The sequence below is a fragment of the Panthera tigris genome, chromosome C2 (genome assembly GCF_018350195.1).
Source record: "Panthera tigris isolate Pti1 chromosome C2, P.tigris_Pti1_mat1.1, whole genome shotgun sequence".
Lineage (NCBI taxonomy): Eukaryota > Metazoa > Chordata > Mammalia > Carnivora > Felidae > Panthera > Panthera tigris.
Window position 1 is genome coordinate 141,003,909 of NC_056668.1, and position 19,197 is coordinate 141,023,105.

Genomic DNA, 19,197 nt, shown 5'->3' on the forward strand with positions numbered 1-19,197 from the left:
GCAAGTGTTTCCGGCACGCCTTCTCACCTCCCTCCGCCCTGCGCTTTCCCCACCACCTCCAGTTCACCCTGGAGCACCCCGCCATCAGGTGCCAAGTCACAAGTGCAAAAGAAACTTACTCTTCTCTGGACGGAGGGGCCTGGCCAAGTCTCCAGGCCCTTGGCCAGCGGGCTCCGACACGGAGTGGGAACCAGGCTCAGGCCCCGCTCCTTCCTGGCCTCGCCGCCCTTCGGGGCCCTGGCGGGGCGCCCCCAAACCTGCGCCAAGCAGGTGCCCCTCACCGCCCGCCCAGGCACCCCGTCCCACCACGCAGCCCCGCACCTGAGGATGTTGTCTGCGTAGGTGAGCAACAGCTTGGAGGCCTCCAGAAAGGTCTCTGGCGTGTTCTGGCACAGCTCGGCCACAGCCGGGGACGCAGAGCCCGAAGAGCTGCCCAACGCGGCTGCCGCCATGCTTGAGCGCCCGCGGCCGTCGCCGCCCCTCGCGCGCCGCGTCCCGCACTGAGCAGGCGCCACAGCGCGCGGCCTCCTCTGCGGCTGGCCAGGAAGGGCGGGGCGCTGGGTCGGGAGGTGGGGGGCGGGGGGGGGGCGGTGGTGGCTCAACCCGGCTGGGTGGGGGCGTTCTGGGAAGGTCGAGGGTTTGGACCTGGAGGGACGGGGGCGTCGTTGCCAGGCCCTGGGGGTTCAGTCAGAAACTAGGGGCGGGGTGCTTGGTCGTCCTGGCACGGGCGCTTCGGCGAGGAGGGCCCAGGGAGCGGGTGTTGGCCTGTGCTGGCCGATGGGTCGCAAAATCCCAGGTCCTTCGGCGTCCCAGAGTGGGTTTCGATTGAGCCACGAAGGTGGGTAACCCCCACGTACGTCTAACCACGCCTTTTACCCCCAAACAAAACAATCTTACCGCTTCCTCCTCGTACACGGCCAGGCATTCCTAAATACGTGTGAATGAAAGACCTCAAGGAAGGAGCAACAAATGTTCCAAACCTAATGGGTGGCTATAAACTCTGCTGGGTTTCTGGTATATAGATTCTTTGTAGAATTAGATGAGTGATTGAAAGTCCTTTTTCATAAGTACCAGCTCAAATAGTATGATGTTGCTCTAAAGTTTTTAAACCACAGGTTCAACATAGTGAGTTGTGGGCTCAATTTACCGTGTATATTTACCAGTATAAAACATATATACAATAATGACAAAAAGGAATAGAATAAAATGGGGGGGGGGGACAATAAAAAATAATCATCTCATACAGTGTGGGTAGGTATTGTGAGTTTGTTTTGAAGTTAGATCATGTGATTAATTTCCTTTATTCCTTTTAGAAGATAGTCCTAACTTATTTAATCCGTTCTTGGCCTCACCATGGCCTTGAAAGTGTACTTTTACCAACGGCTTCCTTCTTTGCAGACAAACATTTCCAAACCTCAACAAATATTTATCTTGACCTTATGTTTTTAAGGTAAATTATTTGCAGAAGTAGCTCCTTTAAATGTTCTTGATGCTTTATCTTCTATTTGCTTTTTACATTTGAAGTTTTCTTTCAGTACTTCTGAGCAAGACCTTGAGTTATGCTGTCTGCTTCAATTACCATTCATCTGCCAGATACATGGGGAAAGTTTTAAATAAATATGTAGGTTTTGGGACCAGCTTCCAGGACTAGTGTTTAACTAGTGTTTAACTGATAGTATGTTCCTAGCTGCTATAACTAAAATTTTCAGTGACTTAACACAAGAGAAATTTCTTTCTTGCTCACAAAACAGTTTAGTAAAGCAGGTATCTTTAGTCAATGGGCAGCTTTCCTCCGTGTAATAATTTGGACTCTCAGGCTCCTTCCATCCTGTAGAATAGCAGTCAACAAACATTTTTGTAAAGGGCCAGACTATAAATGCTTAAGGCTCTGTGGCTTTAGGGTCTCTTAGGGTCCCTGTTTCAACTCTTTACTTCTGTCTTTGTACTTGTAGTTCTAAAGACAATACTCTAAAATGAATGGGCATGCCTGTGTTCCCATGAAACTCTGTTTACAAAAACAGACTGCTGGATTGGGCCTGTAGTTTGCTATTCCTGCCATAGAGCCTCAGAAACTTCTGTATTCAGTTGGTGTTTGGGCAAAAAAGCAGACATACCTGCTTCTTAACCACATGGGCCCCAAAGGATACTAAAACCTTGGTTTGCAAGCATAATTTTTTCCAGAAACATGCTTGGAATCCAAAGCACTTGTATATCAGAGCAAATTTCCCCATATGAAATAATGGAAATTCAGATGATTTGTTCCACAACCCCAAAATAGTCTGTAATGTAATATAAAATAATAAAGACAATAGAAAATATAAAGAAAAATAAATTAATCTGCACTTACCTTTGAAACCCTTCATGGCTTCATGGTGAGGGAGACGAGATGGGAGGGTTATTGTGTAGGACAACTTTCACTGTCACTAATGAAATCATGCTATTGGCTCAACGGAATCTTTTTCTTTTCATGCAACTTTAACAAGAAATCTTTCCAATGATACTTGCTTTTGCCTCCTTATGAGGATTTCACGGAAATGTGACATTGCATTGTCATTAAACAGATTCATCGCTCACTCTGCTACAGCCTTATTTGGGTGGTGCTTTCCTACAGAATTTTTCAGTTTCCTACATTTTACACATCTCCCTAATCTCATGTGAAGTAAGGGATTCCTCTGCCTTTTTCTCCTCCTCCTCCTCTGCAGATAAGATCGCCTCCATAACCTCTTGCTGTTGCTTGCAATACAGATCCATCAGTTGATCGGTGGTCATCATGGTTTGAGACTGAGTGTGGGAGACCATCACCCACAATCCCACAGAGAGAGACAGAACGATTGGCTCAGTTGTAATCATGTGACTTTCAGTGTTACGTAGTACTCCTATTGCATACTTGTAAGACATCGCTCGTTTATAAAGTAAAAATTTGTTAGAGATGTTTCCTCATCTTGTGGAACACTCGCAGAACAAGTTACTCACCATCTAAGGTTTTACTGGTATAGCATTTTCTCTACCATATAATTGAGAAAAGGAAGCCCCATCTAGATAAAAGAGGGAAGGCTGGGAAATTTAGTTCCTAGCTGGACATGTACCCACAATTCTAAAGGATAAAAGATGCAGGGAGGGGGGCCTGGAGTTATAACTAGCTATCTCTACCACAAACTATAGTCACCTTAATTTGAGGTGGTTTTTTTTTTCACATTTATTTATCCTTATAATAGCATAAGATTATTACATACTATGTAGTACTTTATTTTACTTTTAAAGAAATAGAACACTTTTTGTTTTCAAATAAATTCTTGGGAGGGAAACCAGTATATATAAAACACCAAAGTGGAGATGCTCTAGAATTGAAGCAGGAGAGTGTGGGTGGCAGGAAGGATAGAATGCCATCAATTGAGCCTGCCCTTTGACGGAGATAATGGCCATCAGGCATCTTTGTGGGGAACATGCAAACACAGTGTGAAAACCAATGGCATAAAGTTAATACTGTGATAATAATGCAGGGTCTAGAAAATCATGGAAATCATTTCAAGGGTAATTCAGTAAGTAATTGTTTATCTTAGATCACCTGAAATTTAAATCCTTCCAAATTACTGTTTACCAATGTTTCTGCTGAAGTTCTTGAGTAACTACAATCTCTCTTGGTTACCACCATTTATGCAACTGTTAAGAGAATTTATTATTAAAAAAAAAAGAGAATTTATTATAAAGGACTTTGACTCATTCTTTTCCCTGTCTGCTTCTTCCACTAAGTCAAGTTGAAAATATTTTGATTTTTCCGTTCCTTTAGAAAAGTTGAAGATAGTAAGCTACTCTTAATTTCTTTATGCTCACCATTGCTTCACACAACTAATGGGTGTTCCAGTATGAAATCAGCATTGAACTTTCTATTCTTTTACTTGGCTTTTGTTTTTTTTCTCCAAATAATTTTTTTCAGTATTCCTGCTTTAAGTACGCCATTGTTAAAGTTGACACATGGTGGCACTATTCTTAAATAGAATAGAACAAAGAAATAACCCATTAAATTTCCTCAGGATCAGTTTTGGCATAAAAAAGAAAACATTGACCTCAATAAAGACTATAGCACAGAGAGGGGTTGAAGCCTTTCAGGAATTGGTGTAGTGATTTATTATGGTATGATTGCATTAAGGGATTACCCAACAACTATTTAGTGAGCACCTGCTGTGTACAAAGCAGTCTGAGATGGAGGACATGAGACTTTTATTCTAGTAGGAAAGACAAAACTAATGATAATATCTTGCATACAGACAGCCCCCGAGCTGATGAGACAAAAGTTACTGTGAAAAGAAAAAGAAGTCATTTGGTAAAAAACACAAAATAGTGCGTGTATACTAACCGATAGAAGGGTATGTGCTTATTCGTTTATTTCATAATTCAGTCAGTCACCAAATATTTATGAAATGGCTACTGAATCCCAGGCACTGTGCCAGGGGCTGTGAAGCAGTGAATCAGATGAGCATGAGCCCTGCTTTCATAGAAGTCCTAAGGAGTTCACAGCAGTGGTTAGATCGGCAGCAGCAGCATCACCAGCAAGGAATATGGTACTAGACCCTAGTACAGCTATTGGAATATCATAAGAATTCCTACCTCTTTCCAAACCAAAGGAAAGGATATCAGAGGTAGAAATAAAAATGAAATGACTTTTTGGTGGTTTTACTTTTCTACAGGATTTTAATTGATTTGTCTAGATCCAAGATAATCTTGTGATATTACAAAAGAAAAACCAAGCAGCACATTAAAACTGTTTCACAGGAGTTTGGCTTCAAAGACTATATTGTAGGTCTTTTCCCACTGTAATTTAAACATATCATAAAGCAATGAAAAGGGACAGCAAGTTTGCATATTTCTACTAACCAAGTTTTAGTTATTTTATAACCACATGTGTTTGTTTAATCCCTCTGAAATTAACTCTATAGTTAATGAATGAAGGTCATGCTAAGAAGTAACTGAATAGGCCTAGGATCAAGGATGACTCAAGGTCATATTGGGCTTTCCTAAACTATTTTAGGCAAAGTACATTTCCAAGCTCATTTAAATCCAGTACTTGACCAAAATTCTTCTCTAGAGCTGGGAAAGAAGGCAGAGCATTCAGAAACAATCATTCGAGAGACACTGTCCAGAAAGAAACAAATATGGCTGGGAGGTTCAAATGCAGATTGTATGTTCAACCTTTTATCTAAAGAAGAAAAAAAGGAGGCGCCTGGGTGGCTCAATTGGTTAAGCATCTGGCTTTTTTTTTTTTTTTAATGTTTATTTATTTTTGAGAGACAGAGAGAGCACAAGCAGGGGAATGGCAGAGAAAGAGGGAGACACAGAAGTGGAGGCAGTCTCCAGGCTCTGAGCTGTGAGCACGGAGCCTGACACAGGGCTCGAACCCACGAACTGTGAGATCATGACCTGAGCCAAAGTCAGACGCTTAACGGACTGATCCACCCAGGTGCCCCAATATCTGACTCTTGATATTGGCTCAGGTGGTTATCTCAGAGTCATGAGACTGAGCTTTGAGTTGGGTATTCTGTCTCCCTTTCTCTGCCCCTTCCCTGCTTGAGCATGCTCTCTCCCAAAATAAATAAATAAACTCAAAAAAATAAAGAAGAAAAAAGGACATAAACCTCACACCTGGGACAGCATGTGAACAACAGATGGTCATCTAAATAAGTATCTTGATTTCTTGCTTTTTATAATTTCATGTTCTATTTTCATAGATTCACAGCTAGCTGAGTAAATGAAGTTATTGTATTTTTTAGACACTTAGAAATAAATGTCTACAATCTCTATTCTTGTCTCCATTAAATTTTTTAAAAAATATTTTTATTTTGTATTTATTTTTTTGAGTAATCTCTACTTAACCCCAACACGGGGCTCAAACTCCCCATCCCAAGATCAAGAATCGCATGCTCCACCAACTCACTGCCAGGCGCCCCTTCTGGTCTCTGTTCGTTGGACATCCATGTGGCATTTTGAGCCCTGCCCCAGATGCGTATATACACACACACACACACACACACACACACACACACACACAACACATATATACATTTTTTAAATGTTTTCTTAAAAAAATTTTTTTTAATGTTTTATTTATTTTTAAGACAGAGACAGAGCATGAGTGGGGATGGGGCAGAGACGGAGGGAGACACAGAATCTGAAGCAGGCTCCAGGCTCTGAGCTGTCAGCACAGAACCTGACGCGGGGCTCGAACTCACCAACTGTGAGATCAAGACCTGAGCTGAGGTCGTTCACTCAACCGACTGAACTACCCAGGCACCCCAAAATGTTTTCTTTTTTCTTTCTTTATTTATAATATGAAATTTATTGTCAAATTGGTTTCCATACAACACCCAGTGCTCATCCCAACAGGTAATGTTTTCTTTTTTAGAGAGCGCAAGCAGGGCAAGAGCAGGGAGAGGGGGACAGACCACCTGAAGCAGGCTCTGTTCTGACAGTAGCAAACCTGATGGGCTTGAACTCACAAATCAGGAGATCACGACCTGAGCCAAAGTCAGACCCTCAACCGACTGAGCCCCTCAGGTGATTCATTACATAAAATATAATTATTTTGTGTGTATATATATATATATATATATATACACATATATATACACACACACACACATACACACACATAAATTTAAGTGGATATATGCCATCTTGTAACCTGTCATCTCCTAACATACTTTTAACATCTTTCTATATAGTATTAACTTACAAAATTATCTTAAATGGCTGCATAGCTTTTAGATGTACTGCAAAATACCCATTTCCTGATGTTGGGCATTTTGGTTAGTTCTACTTTACTATTATAAACAACCTTAGGAGGAACAGTAACAACTTTGAGGCTCCTGTAGTTTACTTAATTCTTTACAAAGATTTCAGTAGAATATGGCGGTGTCCCTTCTTCCACAAAATGGAAATATCTGGACATCATCTTTACCGACAAAACAAAAGTCCTTTTTTTGATGGGCAAAAGGGCTACCTCATCGCGCTCTGTGCGCGTTCTTGGCTAGCTGACAGTCAGTGAAATCGAGGGAGGGGAGGTTCCTCCCTAGCAAGCGGAGCGCCGCCACCTCCCACGGTCTGACCTCCGTCAAGGTGACAGAGAAAGAGCAACCGGCAGGCCCCACCCCCCACACGTAGCGCGTGCGTGGGCGCGCGCATGAGCGGACGTGCGAATGCAGAGGGCGGCTGCGCGGCCGGCGCGACGCCTGGCGAAGGTATCAGCGGCGTGCTAGCGTTGTCCTTCCGCCTCTCCACCGGCAGATCGGGTGGGGGTTGGATCGGGAAAGGGGGGTCTGATGATCTGCGCCTGACTTCTCTTCCTCTAGCCATGCTTTCTTAGTGTGTGTGGTGGTACTTGAGAGGCAGGGGGTGGGGGGAGAGGGGGAGAGGGGAGAGGGAGGGAGGGAGGGGGCGGGGAGGGAGGAGTTGGCCACGCCCCTCACTTCCCGTCTAAAAACCCTAATTATCTCCACGTTTTGAAGATCAGTAAAGTTCACTTACCCGTAGCTCAGAGAATAGGCCTTGCAGTGGTTTTTTTTGTGCCACTGATGCTAGAAATACTTAGAATAAGGCCTCGATAATCCTGAAAAAGGCTCCTTTATGCAGCCCCTAAAGGGCTGGGAATGCCTTTGTAATTTACCTAGTGTAATTCTATTTTGGTGAATTGAGTCATCATTTCACCTCTTCATCTTGGAATGTGAGGGTACTTACAATCAAAAAAGGGAACTCCAAATGGTTCTTTTAATAAGTATAAATTAAAACGATGTTAACGTTATTTTCTCTGTGTTAACAGCTCACACCCAGCACCTGAAAACGTTTCTGCTATTGTTTCCTAGGCCTATAAGCTATTTAAACAACAGGGTTACCTCCTGGGCGTGTTGTGATGTTCAGGAATGTGTTTATGATCATCTGAATCTCAACCATGTTGTCAAATTGCTTGCAAAATTTCTTAAAAATTACAAGCCCTCATCTATATTCAAGATTATGCCAGCAATTAATAGGAAATAAAAGGAGGTTTTTTGGAACTGTGCCAACATCCAGAATTCGTAGGCGGGTTGTCATTACAGGCATTGGTTTAGTGACTCCTCTTGGTGTTGGAACGCAGCTGGTATGGGATCGTCTTATCCGGGGAGAGAGTGGAATTGTTTCACTGGTCGGTGAAGAATATAAGAGTATCCCTTGCAGTGTTGCTGCTTTAGTGCCAAGAGGTTGTGCTGACGGTCAGTTCAACGAACAAAACTTTGTATCCAGGTCAGATATCAAGGCCATGTCTTCTCCCACCATTATGGCCATTGGGGCTGCAGAGTTAGCCATGAAAGATTCTGACTGGCGTCCTCAATCAGAAGCCGATCGAGTGGCTACTGGCGTTGCAATTGGCATGGGAATGGTTCCTCTCGAAGTTGTTTCTGAAACTGCTTTGATGTTTCAGACAAAAGGTTACAGTAAAGTCAGCCCATTCTTTGTCCCGAAGATTCTGGTCAATATGGCAGCAGGGCAGGTCAGCATTCGATATAAACTCAAGGGCCCCAATCATGCAGTGTCTACAGCCTGTACCACAGGAGCTCATGCCGTGGGAGACTCTTTTAGATTTATAGCCCATGGTGATGCTGATGTGATGGTGGCTGGAGGTGCAGATTCTTGCATTAGCCCTTTATCTCTTGCTGGGTTTTCCAGAGCCCGTGCTCTGAGCACAAACTCTGATCCTAAGCTGGCCTGTCGGCCGTTTCACCCCAAGAGAGATGGTTTTGTAATGGGAGAAGGTGCAGCTGTGATGGTACTGGAGGAACATGATCATGCTGTTCAACGAGGGGCCCGGATCTATGCAGAAGTTTTGGGCTATGGCCTCTCAGGTGATGCCGGTCACATAACTGCACCTGATCCCGAAGGAGAAGGCGCCTTAAGGTAAAGACTTGCTGTTTTATTTAAAATATTTCTTCACATAAGACATCTTAATTGGAATCTCAAATTAGGGGAAATTGTAGTATCTGCCTCTGGTACACAGTATCTTTGGTGTTTTTCCGTTTTAAAAAGGTTTTGAATTCTTTGCTTCAACACGTTTGAAATATTTGAAAGCTTTTAACCATCCTTAATAAAAATTGGATTTTAGTTAAGGCCAGTAAAGTTTTGAGAAAGGCCATGTGTGTCTTTGCCAACTTTTCATACTTTGAATTGTGCTTAACAACTGTCAGAGTGCTCCCTCCCACAGTCCTCCTCTTTGGCCCTTCATCAGACTCAGACAGTAAAGTCAAACCTTTCTTCTAGTTGTGTCTGGTCTCTGCACCATTTCAACAGGGTTCTACTATTACTAAATCAGGACTTCCTAACTTGTAACTATCCAGGGATATTAAAATGGAGATTCGGATTCTAGGTCTAGGGTGGTGGTTGAGATTCTGCATTTCTAACAATCTCCCATGATGCTGATGCTGACGCTGCTGGTCTGAGGACCACACTTTGAAAAACAAGTCGATATTGCATAAGAGATAATTAAGTTAAAAAAAATCCCTGTTAATGTGTTAGCTAATAGGTTAGCCTGCTTAGATCATATATTTTTTTTTTTTATGTTTATTTTTGACAAAGCACGAGCAGGGAAGGGGCAGAGAGAGGGAGAGAGAGAGAGGAAGGGAGACACAGAATCCAAAGCAGGCTCCAGGCTCTGAGCTGTCAGCACAGAGCCGAGCCCGATATGGGGCCCAAACTCACAAACTGCGAGATCATGACCTGAGCTGAAGTTGGATGCTTAACCGACTGACCCACTCAGGCGCCCCAATTATATTATGTTTTAACCAGTCAAATTGACCAGGGGTTGGCAAACCTTTTCTGTAAAGGGACAAAGAGTATTTTCAGCTTTGTGGACCATAGGGTCTCTGTCAGAATTACTCAATTCTGTCTTCTCTTGTGAAAGCAGCCATAGACAATACATAAATGAATGGGCGTGATCTAGTGAAACTGGAGTTTACCCTTGAACAAGGGGTCACTGACCCCCATGCAGTCAAAAATTTAATGTATAACTTTTGACTCCTCCAAAACTTAATAGCCTACTGTTGACAAAAAAGCCTTACTGGTAACATAAACAGTCAATGAGCACATATTTTATATACATATTATGTACTGTATTCTCACATGGTAAGCTAGAGACAAGAAAATGTTATTAAGAAAATCATAAAGAAGAGAAAATACATTTACAGAATAGTTACGTAAAAAAATCCGCAAGTGGACCCACCCATATTATTTAAGGGTCAACTGTATTTGTAAAAGCAGGTATCTGGCTAGAGCCATAGTTTACTGACCCACTGAATTATCCTTTTGAGTTTCAGTAAGTAGTTGCTGGTGCTAGAAATGTCAAACATAGTAGCCAGCTAGATGCAGAAATAGTTGTATTTAGGTGAAAGTTCAAATTACACTCTAAGCTGCCTCTTAAGGAAATATGTGCAACCCAGAGATCAGGATCTAAAAAAGAGGGTGTTGACATTCCTGAGATTTTCAAAGGTTCTTCGAGAGAAAAGTTTTATTTTCGTATTTGTTTGTTTTGGCTTGGCTTTATACTTGCTCACTTACTTAGAATTCTTATAGCCTAAATAGAATTTTGAAAGGTTATTTGTTAAAAATGTTTATTTTGAGAGAGAGAGTGTGAGTGGGGTAGGGGCAGAGAGTGAGAGAGAGAGAATCCCAACTAGAGCCTGATGCAGGCCTGTGAGATAATGACCCGAGCTGAAATCGAGTCGGACGCTCAACCGGCTGAGCCACCCAGGTGCCCCTTGAAAGGTTATCTGAAGCACCAAAGTATTGGTACAGACGTTTTTAGATTATTGGGAAATATGCCAAGTTTTACATTTAAATATGAGAAGAAAATTAAAACATGGTTATAAAATTTTTCTCCCTATTTGGAATCACTACACACACACACACACATCCCACTGATGAAAGATTCCTAGGGTGGCTCAGTCAGTTGGGTGGTTGGGCATCTGCCTTTGGCTCAGGTCATGATCTCACAGTTGGCGAGTATGAGCCCCGCCTCGGGCTCTGTGCTGTCAGCGCAGAGCCTGCTTTGGTTCATCTGTCCCCTTGTCTCTCCCCCTCTCCTGGTCCTGCTTGCTGTTCCTCTTAAAGAATAAACATTAAAAAGAAAGAAAGAAAGAGAGAAAGATTGCTAGAAGAAAAACTATTCTAGGCTGAGTCAATGTGGTTTTTCTCCCAGGGAAAGATATCAATCCAAATAAATGGAAATATATTTTATTAGAGGTTTTAAAACCCATAGGCTTGTGTATTTATCTCATGGTGTTGAATTAGTCCAGGGTACTAGGCAGGTGGCATGCTAATGCATATGGTAATCCAAGTTGGAGTTTTGTTATTAGAGCAAAAGATTCTTTTTATCCTGTATATACGTGTATTTCTTTCTCATAGGCCATATAATGACTCGTGTGTTAAAATTAGACTTAGTTCTGATCATTTTTTCCCCTATTTTATTAGATGTATGGCTGCAGCTGTAAAAGATGCAAGTGTACAACCTGAAGACATATCCTATGTCAATGCACATGCTACTTCCACACCATTGGGAGATGCTGCTGAAAACAAAGCTATCAAACATCTTTTCAAAGACCATACCCGTGCCCTTGCGGTTTCTTCAACTAAGGGAGCCACGGGACATCTGTTGGGAGCTGCAGGGGCAGTTGAGGCAGCCTTTACTGCTCTGGCTTGTTATTATCAAAAACTACCACCTACTTTAAACCTGGATTGTACAGAACCAGAATTTGATCTCAATTATGTTCCACTAAAGGCACAAGAATGGAAAATTGAGAAAAGACGTATTGGACTCACCAATTCCTTTGGTTTTGGTGGTACTAACGCAACACTTTGTATTGCTGCCATGTAGGGCAAATCTTTTTTTTTTTTCTTTTTTAGGGGCAAACCATTTGTAATTAAACATTGATTTTTAAAAATGTTATAAACTATCTTAAGTGAAGAAATAAAATGTCTATAGAAATGTATCAATATTTATCTGTATATATCTATATAGATATATATATTAATGCTCAGATAACCTTTATCTGTGTCAGGATTTTTCACCCCTGCCACTACTGATATCTTGGGCAGGATAATTCTTTGTTGGGGGAAGGGGAGGTGTCCTATATATTATCGGATGCTTTGCAGCATCCTTGTCTTGACCCACAAGATTCCAGTAGCACCCTCTTCTCTAGTTGTGACAACCAAAAATGTCTCTAGACCTTGCCAGGTGTTTTCTGGGTGGCAAAATAGTCCCCGTATGAGAAACACTGATCTATATTTTCCTCATACTCTTGGTCAAACAACTCTTTGATATTTCACCTGCTCTTGTCCCTTCCACAAACATTTGGTGAGTAGCTGCTCTGTGCTAGGCAAGGTTGTTGCACTGTACCACCCCAGGCTTACCATTCCCATACAACATAAGGAGAAGGGATGTGCATATAACTGGGAGTTTGCATCATTGAGCAACATTTTTTTTTTTTTTAATTTTTTTTTTAATGTTTATTTATTTTTGAGAGAGAGAGACAGAGTGTGAGCAGGGGAGGGGCAGAGAGAGAGGGGGACACAGAATCGGAAGCAGGCTCCAGGCTCCGAGCTGTCAGCGCAGAGCCGGACGCAGGGCTCCAACTCACAGACTGTGAGGTCATGACCTGAGCTGAAGTCGGACGCTTAACCGACTGAGCCACTCAGGCGCCCCTGAGCAACACTCTCTGAATAAAGCAGTCATCCAACGATGAGCTGTTTACCCCTTCTACCTTTGTTTTTTTTTAACCTTTATTTATTATTGAGAGACAGACACAGAGCGTGAGCAGGGAAGGGGAAGAGAGAGGGGAGACACAGAACCCGAAGCAGGCTCCAGGCTCTGAGCTGTCAGCAGAGAGCCCGACGCAGGGCTCGAACTCATGAACTGTGAGATCATGCTCTGAGCCGAAGTCGGTCGCCCAACCAACTAAGCCACTCAGGTGTCCCCCCACTCTCTCTTTTCTTCATACTATCTATACAGAGATAAAATTAGTGAAATTTCCCTAAACTCCCAAGTCATGAGTTCTCTGAGAGGAGGAGGTAAAATTGGTTTGGTGTTTCTTATTCTTCTACTTATGGTGGCACCTAGTGATTCATGGAGATAAAGGTCCTCGGGAAGTGGGGCAGCTCAGGGCATTAACCAGCTCAATAACTCCCTTTATTGGGTTTTTCCCCCTTCCCTCTCCTCCCTCCCTGATTTTTAATCCTATTCCCAGGAATCACCTCCCAAACTAACTACCTTGTGTTAGGCTCTGCTTTGTGGGGCACTCAAACTAAGACAAGAAGTATCTGTTGCAATGGGGGTTTATGTAGCAAAGGGATAGAGTGAATAAGGGGATAAATGGAATGTGTATATTTCTGCAGGAGTGAATAGTGTTCCACACATTTTAACAGACTGAATATATTGCCTACCCATAGACCTTCGCTATAGCACTTTATCCCCTATGTGCCTAGGGCTGCAGCCCTGTTCATTCAGCTATACTCAGTTTTGTCATTGGCACATATTAATTTATTCAACTGAAATTTGTTGGGTTCTAACTATGGACCTGGTTTTGTACTGGCCACCAATGATAAAGGGATGTGTCAGGGAAGGTTTCCTAAAAGAAGCTGAGCCCATAACGGTGAATAGGTCTCAGCTAGGTTAAGGGGAAGATAGGGAAGGCAGAACAGTATTTCAGCCAGGAGGGATAGTGTGAAAAGGTTAGAAATGTTCGAACATTTGTACTGAACACAAATACATAATGGCCTCAGATAGGGGGTGTGGGGAGTAGGAGATAAAGCCAGAAAGTCTGGTGGAAGACGGGTCACAAAGAACCTTACAAGTTTTGTTAAGGATATAAAAGTATGGGAAGTCATTCAAGGTAAGGGTCTGATGGTTTTGTAAGGGGTCAAGCTGAACTACATACATTTCCTAGAATTCTCTCTACTGTATGTTTTTGGTTAGTGCTGGCCATAAGACATTTCTTGTGGGAGATTTGGAGTGGGGAAGTGAAGCAGCCTCCTTTTTATAGCAGATACATGTTGTGGCTTTGCTGGCTCACCTTGATGAGAAGGCAGTGGCTGAGCCTTGCAACTGCTTCCCCTTCTGTCGGATCTTCCTTCAGCTTCCTTGACTTCTCGGCCAGGTGTGTGTCTAACTCCATGGTAATGAAGGGCCCCGGCTTTGCCCCATACCACCAAGGTCACAGGCAGCAAGGTCTGAGAGGTTTCAGTTCATTCTTGTGGTTGTGAGTTCTAGCTTGTTATTGAAGGGTTACATCCATTTTCCCTTTCCAACTGGCTGCCCTGTGGACTTCAGATTCCAGCAACAGAAGATTAACAGGTGAACATCCAGTTCTCATAATTGTGTAAGGTCAAAATTCTATAACAAATATCTACGTCTGCATACCTACATCTATTTTAGTGGTTCTCTTTCTCTGAGCCCTGACTGATACATGTGAAGAAAAATGGGAGTTACTGGGAGTAACCTAATCACTCTTTTGGAAACATCACTCGGGCTTTAGAGTGAAGAACAGATCGGAGGGAAGCTTGATTCCTAAAAGAAAATCCAGTCAGAAGGGTATTACAAAACCCAGGTAAGAAAAGATGGTGGCCTGGATGAGGAATCTTATTCCAAGATATTCCACAGTTGAATATCGTGTTTTGTTTTTTAAAATCAACTAAGGCATAATTTATATATAATAAAATGCACCTAGTTTAAGTGTACAGTTAAATAAGCTTTGACAAAGATGTACACACAACTCATGAACTGCCACAATCAAAATACGGAACATTTGCGTGACCACAAAAATTCTCTCATTACCCTTGGCAGTCAACTCCCCACCCGGCCACACCCCACCCCCCCCCAGCTCCAATCACTGAAGAGCTTTCTGTTACCATAGATAAGGTCTGCCTTTTCTAGAATTTTATATATATGGAATCATACAGAGTATACTTTTAGTATCTGGCTTCTTTCACTCAGTGTTTTTGAGCTTTTTCAATGTTATTGAGTATATCAATAATCCATTCCATCTATTGCTGACTTTTCAAAATTCTTTAGTCAATATAGATACCCTTCATTTTTCCTGTCCCTAATCCCCACTTAACTTGTTATAACATTTTACTTTATCTCACTATTATTTAAAAAAATTTTTTTTAATGTTTATTTATTTTTGAGACAGAGAGAGACAGAGCATGAACAGGGGAGGGTCAGAGAGAGGGAGACACAGAATCTGAAACAGGCTCCAGGCTCTGAGCCGTCAGCACAGAGCCCAACGCGGGGCTCGAACTCATGGATCGCGAGATCATGACCTGAGCCAAAGTCGGCCACTTAACTGACTGAGCCACCCAGGCGCCCCCTCACTATTATTTTTAAGTGAATATGTATTGCCTTTTGAACAAAAGACATGTTTTTAAAAATATACTGGAACTGTGAGAGCTTTTAAAGCAAAGAATCCTTCCTCTGAAAATCACAAATGTATAAGGATGTAACAAAGGATATATATACAGATAGCATATATATGTGTGTGTGCGTATGTATATATCTATATATATACTCCTATTACTGAGAATACTACAAATGTCTAGAAATTTGAGAATTACTTCCTATGGTCTAGTGCCAAGTGTATATAACTATTTTTAGACCCAATTATCCTCTCCCCTCTATCCCACCAGAGTTTTTACAGTTAAAGAAAAAGGTAGAGGAACTTAAGATAATAAAAATAATAACAGTTAGCTTTTATGTTAATTCAGGTCCCCTGAGAAACAGACACTGAGACAGGATTTTCTGTTCAAGAAATTCATTGGGGGAAAGGCCCGTGAAGGACAGAGAACGAAAGCTGGAGAAAGCAGAGAGTATCTTGCGACTCAGCCGAGAGTTCCCTCCGTAAGGAATGAAAGAGGGGATTGGTAGAAGGGTCTCAGACTGAAGTACCATTCTAAGAAAGCTTTGGCCAGGCTAATGAAGAGTTGCTGATTTAAATCTCTTGTTAAAGGAGTTCCACAATTCTCAGAACAGGCCTTCATTAGTATCCATACCATGCTTGGTGAGTGGCTGGGAGCTGCCTGGGCACAGCAGGAGATCTGAGCTGTATCCTTTAAAAAATGTTTATTAGTTTATTTTTGAGAGAGAGAGCGTGCATGAGCAGGGGAGGGCAGAGAAAGAGGGAGAGAGAGAATCTTAAGCACGTTCTGTGCTGTCAGCAGAGCCTGACGAGGGGCTTGATCCCATGGACTGCAAGATCATGACCTGAGCCCAAATCAAGAGTCCGACACCTGACCAGCTGAGCCAACCAGAGGCCCTTGAGCTGCATTTTTAATGGTCAGCAACCTCTACTTCTTACACCAAAGAGATCAACTTCTTCAAGTTCAGGGGGAGGCTCCTCCATGGTTCCTGTGGTCTCTCTTTCTGAGGGAAACCTTTGAAGAGGAAGGTTAGTGGGACAAACAGTAGCTCCTAGTGCTGTGGTAGGTTTCAGGTCCTCATCCTTTCCCTAATCCATTATTCATTCCAAATCCACCCCCCCCCCGCCCCCCCCCACACATACACACTCAGCTGTTATCTTGGCAGGCCTTGCTGGCTCCCCTGGTGCTGTGACTCAAACTTTCACTCCTGACAGCCTGCGGCCTTGGCAATCATACCACACCTTTTTTTCAGACAGCATTTGCTGTTTGTGTCTAGAACACTGGAATCAGGAGGCAAGGAAACACGGGAAGGTGCCCAAGTACACCTCCTAGATTCGACACATATTCTCCCTGTCTTCATCGTAAAGCAGCACCACCTTCTTCAGCTGATTAGGATCAAATACCACAGCCAGTGTGTTGACTTTCTGGGCCCTGGGCACAATGAGTCCAAAGTGTCCTAGTGGTAAGTACACTTTGTTGTTCAATGAGACACTTTCTGTGTTTCCTGATAAGAGTCTGTATACCCTGTAGAGACCAGAATTTTTAGCACTGAGGAGCTCAGAGTTGCAAGGATGGGAGGCACAAAATTCCCCATTGTGCCTGGGTCATTGGGAACGATGGTAAGCGGGGCTGCTCCCGTTCCCTCTCCACACACAAAGGTTGTGTTCTCTTTGCTGGGGACTGAGCCCCACATAGAAGTATAGAAGTCTTTCATGTAGGAATATACTGCATCCTGGGGATGGCACCACATTCACGATATTGCCTCTGAGTTGCTGATTCAGGTGTGCCTTTAGAGGGCTGTTCCAGCATTCTCTGAGGCTGGCTGCTTCAGGATGGTATAACATGTAATATAACTCAGGGATCCCATGCCCGTGTCACGGGCTGACTCCCATGGTCAATCTCCTGTGCTGTGCAAGAACGCCCTCTGCTTAGTATTGGAGGAGGTCATCACGAGGACAGGTGTGTCACAGAAATAACCAAATTTCCATGTTGATTACATTGTAATGAATCTTATCATATCTTTTTAAGTCTTTTCTCCTTTACAGAATGTTATTGTTTTTACTCTGATGCCTTTGCGAAGGTGTTCATGCAGACAAGGAGATTCATGGAAAAGACGGACAAATACAGGTTTCTGATAACTAAAGTCATACTACTGAACTGAGTAAGAATTTACAGAACTCTAATGGAAAAACTGATGAGGATGACTGTAATTTTTATGACTTTTTATTGGAAACATTATAGGTTTTTTTTTTTTTATGTTTTGATTTTCCAGATTTCAGGAAATCTTTTCTGTTTCTTTTTTCTTGAGCTATCAGCAATTTGCCAACATATACCTTTATGAACAAAGATGAAACATTTATCTTTTCCTCCCTACCTGGTCCCTCCAGAATTTGGAAATCTTAGTGAATATTCTTATTTTCATGTCCACATAGTTACTTGCATAAGTTCGATAAGAATCTGTTCTCTTCGTAACAGGCAAGAACTACAGCAAACCAGTAAGCTCAGAGCAATTTGTCTGGTGATCACTCAGAGCCCTGGCCATTAACCCTTTGTACTGATAGCTGGACAATTCTAGAGGGGGATTAACGTCATGGGTTGAATCTGTGGGAGGCTGAGAGGTAGCTGATCATGCATAAGCCCTTGTGACGTGGGGATATACGGAAAGACATTTGGGTTCAGCCTGAGACATTCCTCACTATCTTCCGCATCCCAGCTCATAAGGCACTGACACCTCCTGGCAATGCGGAGGTTGAGGCCATCACTCTGTACAAGCCCTAGTACTGACCCTTCAGTAGATGCCACTTACTGCCTATCCAGGTGGGATGGCATATCGCCAACGATGCCAAATTGCCCTTGAAATACAGTGATTAATGCAATAACATGTCTTATATGTGCTAAACAATGCCCAAGGCAACTGCCAAAGGACCCTGGGGCCATTCACTGGAGTTCCCAACCAATGAGGGATTGGCAAGTTGATTATGTTGGCCCCCTCCCGCCAAATGAGAATCCTAAATATGTCTCAGTTTGTGTAGACACGATGTCTGGACTAACCAAGCTGTCCTCTGTCACTGCACAAACCACACTCCCACCATTAGGGGATTAGAGAAACTGAGTACCAGGTAGATACCTTCATCAAATAAACAGTGATCAGGGGTCACATGTCAAATGCCATGATGTACAAACCTGGGCAAAAGAGCATGACATTGAATGGAGGTTCCACCTTTCCTATAACCTGCAAGCAATAGATTAAATTACTAAAAGGTAAAACTAGCTTGCCTGGGTAGACTAAGGTACTACCCCACGTTTTAATACATTTGAATGACCTACCAGTAGCCCCTGTTGCTCCGTATGCCAGACTGGGGACCCTGCTGAGACACCCAACACCATAAAGTTATGGGAATTGTGGGAAACTAGCCCCCTCCCTCCCAGCTGTCACCGTGGATTTATCTGCTATGCTGCTGAGAACACCAAGCCCCATGATGCCTGGGAAAGGTGTTACCTACTGAATTTCCCACCGGAATGAATGAATAATTACTATGGAATTTCCCACTGGAATGGATGAATAATTACTATGCCCCCCCTGGGTGAGAAGGAACTATACAATCTCCACTGGGATCCACTTGTCTTGCTGTAGGCTGGGCCTTTGGAATGTACTATACCTGGAAAGAAGCATGAACCATTTTAAAAGCGGAGAAGGGGGCGCCTGGGTGGCGCAGTCGGTTAAGTGTCCGACTTCAGCCAGGTCTTGATCTCATGGTCCCTGAGTTCGAGCCC

At 42.9% G+C, this 19,197-nt stretch overlaps 2 protein-coding genes across 5 annotated transcripts in view; one reads left to right on the forward strand and one right to left on the reverse strand.

Moving 5' to 3' along the window:
• The window catches only part of NGLY1 (N-glycanase 1), a 63,065-nt gene extending 62,549 nt beyond the window's left edge, over window positions 1-516 (reverse strand). For 2 of the 3 annotated variants that reach the window (XM_042998452.1, XM_042998453.1), the window contains exon 1: window positions 322-516. In XM_042998452.1, the coding sequence (XP_042854386.1) occupies window positions 322-452 (131 nt within the window). In that variant the 5' untranslated portion in view covers window positions 453-516. The remainder of the gene's footprint in view (window positions 1-321) is intronic. The other variant, XM_007097493.3, reaches the window with a different exon arrangement.
• Window positions 517-7,176: 6,660 nt separating this feature from the next.
• On the forward strand, window positions 7,177-11,949 carry OXSM (3-oxoacyl-ACP synthase, mitochondrial). Of its 2 annotated transcripts, none has more exons than XM_042999273.1 (3): window positions 7,177-7,232; window positions 7,811-8,919; window positions 11,485-11,949. In XM_042999273.1, the coding sequence occupies exons 2-3, from the start codon at window positions 7,940-7,942 to the stop codon at window positions 11,885-11,887; spliced, it is 1,383 nt and encodes a 460-aa protein (XP_042855207.1). In that variant the 5' UTR covers window positions 7,177-7,232; window positions 7,811-7,939; the 3' UTR covers window positions 11,888-11,949. The 2 variants fall into 2 exon arrangements, with proteins under 2 accessions (XP_042855207.1, XP_042855208.1); XM_042999274.1 differs by lacking the exon at window positions 7,177-7,232 and adding an exon at window positions 7,248-7,358.
• The last annotated feature ends 7,248 nt before the right edge of the window (window positions 11,950-19,197 follow it).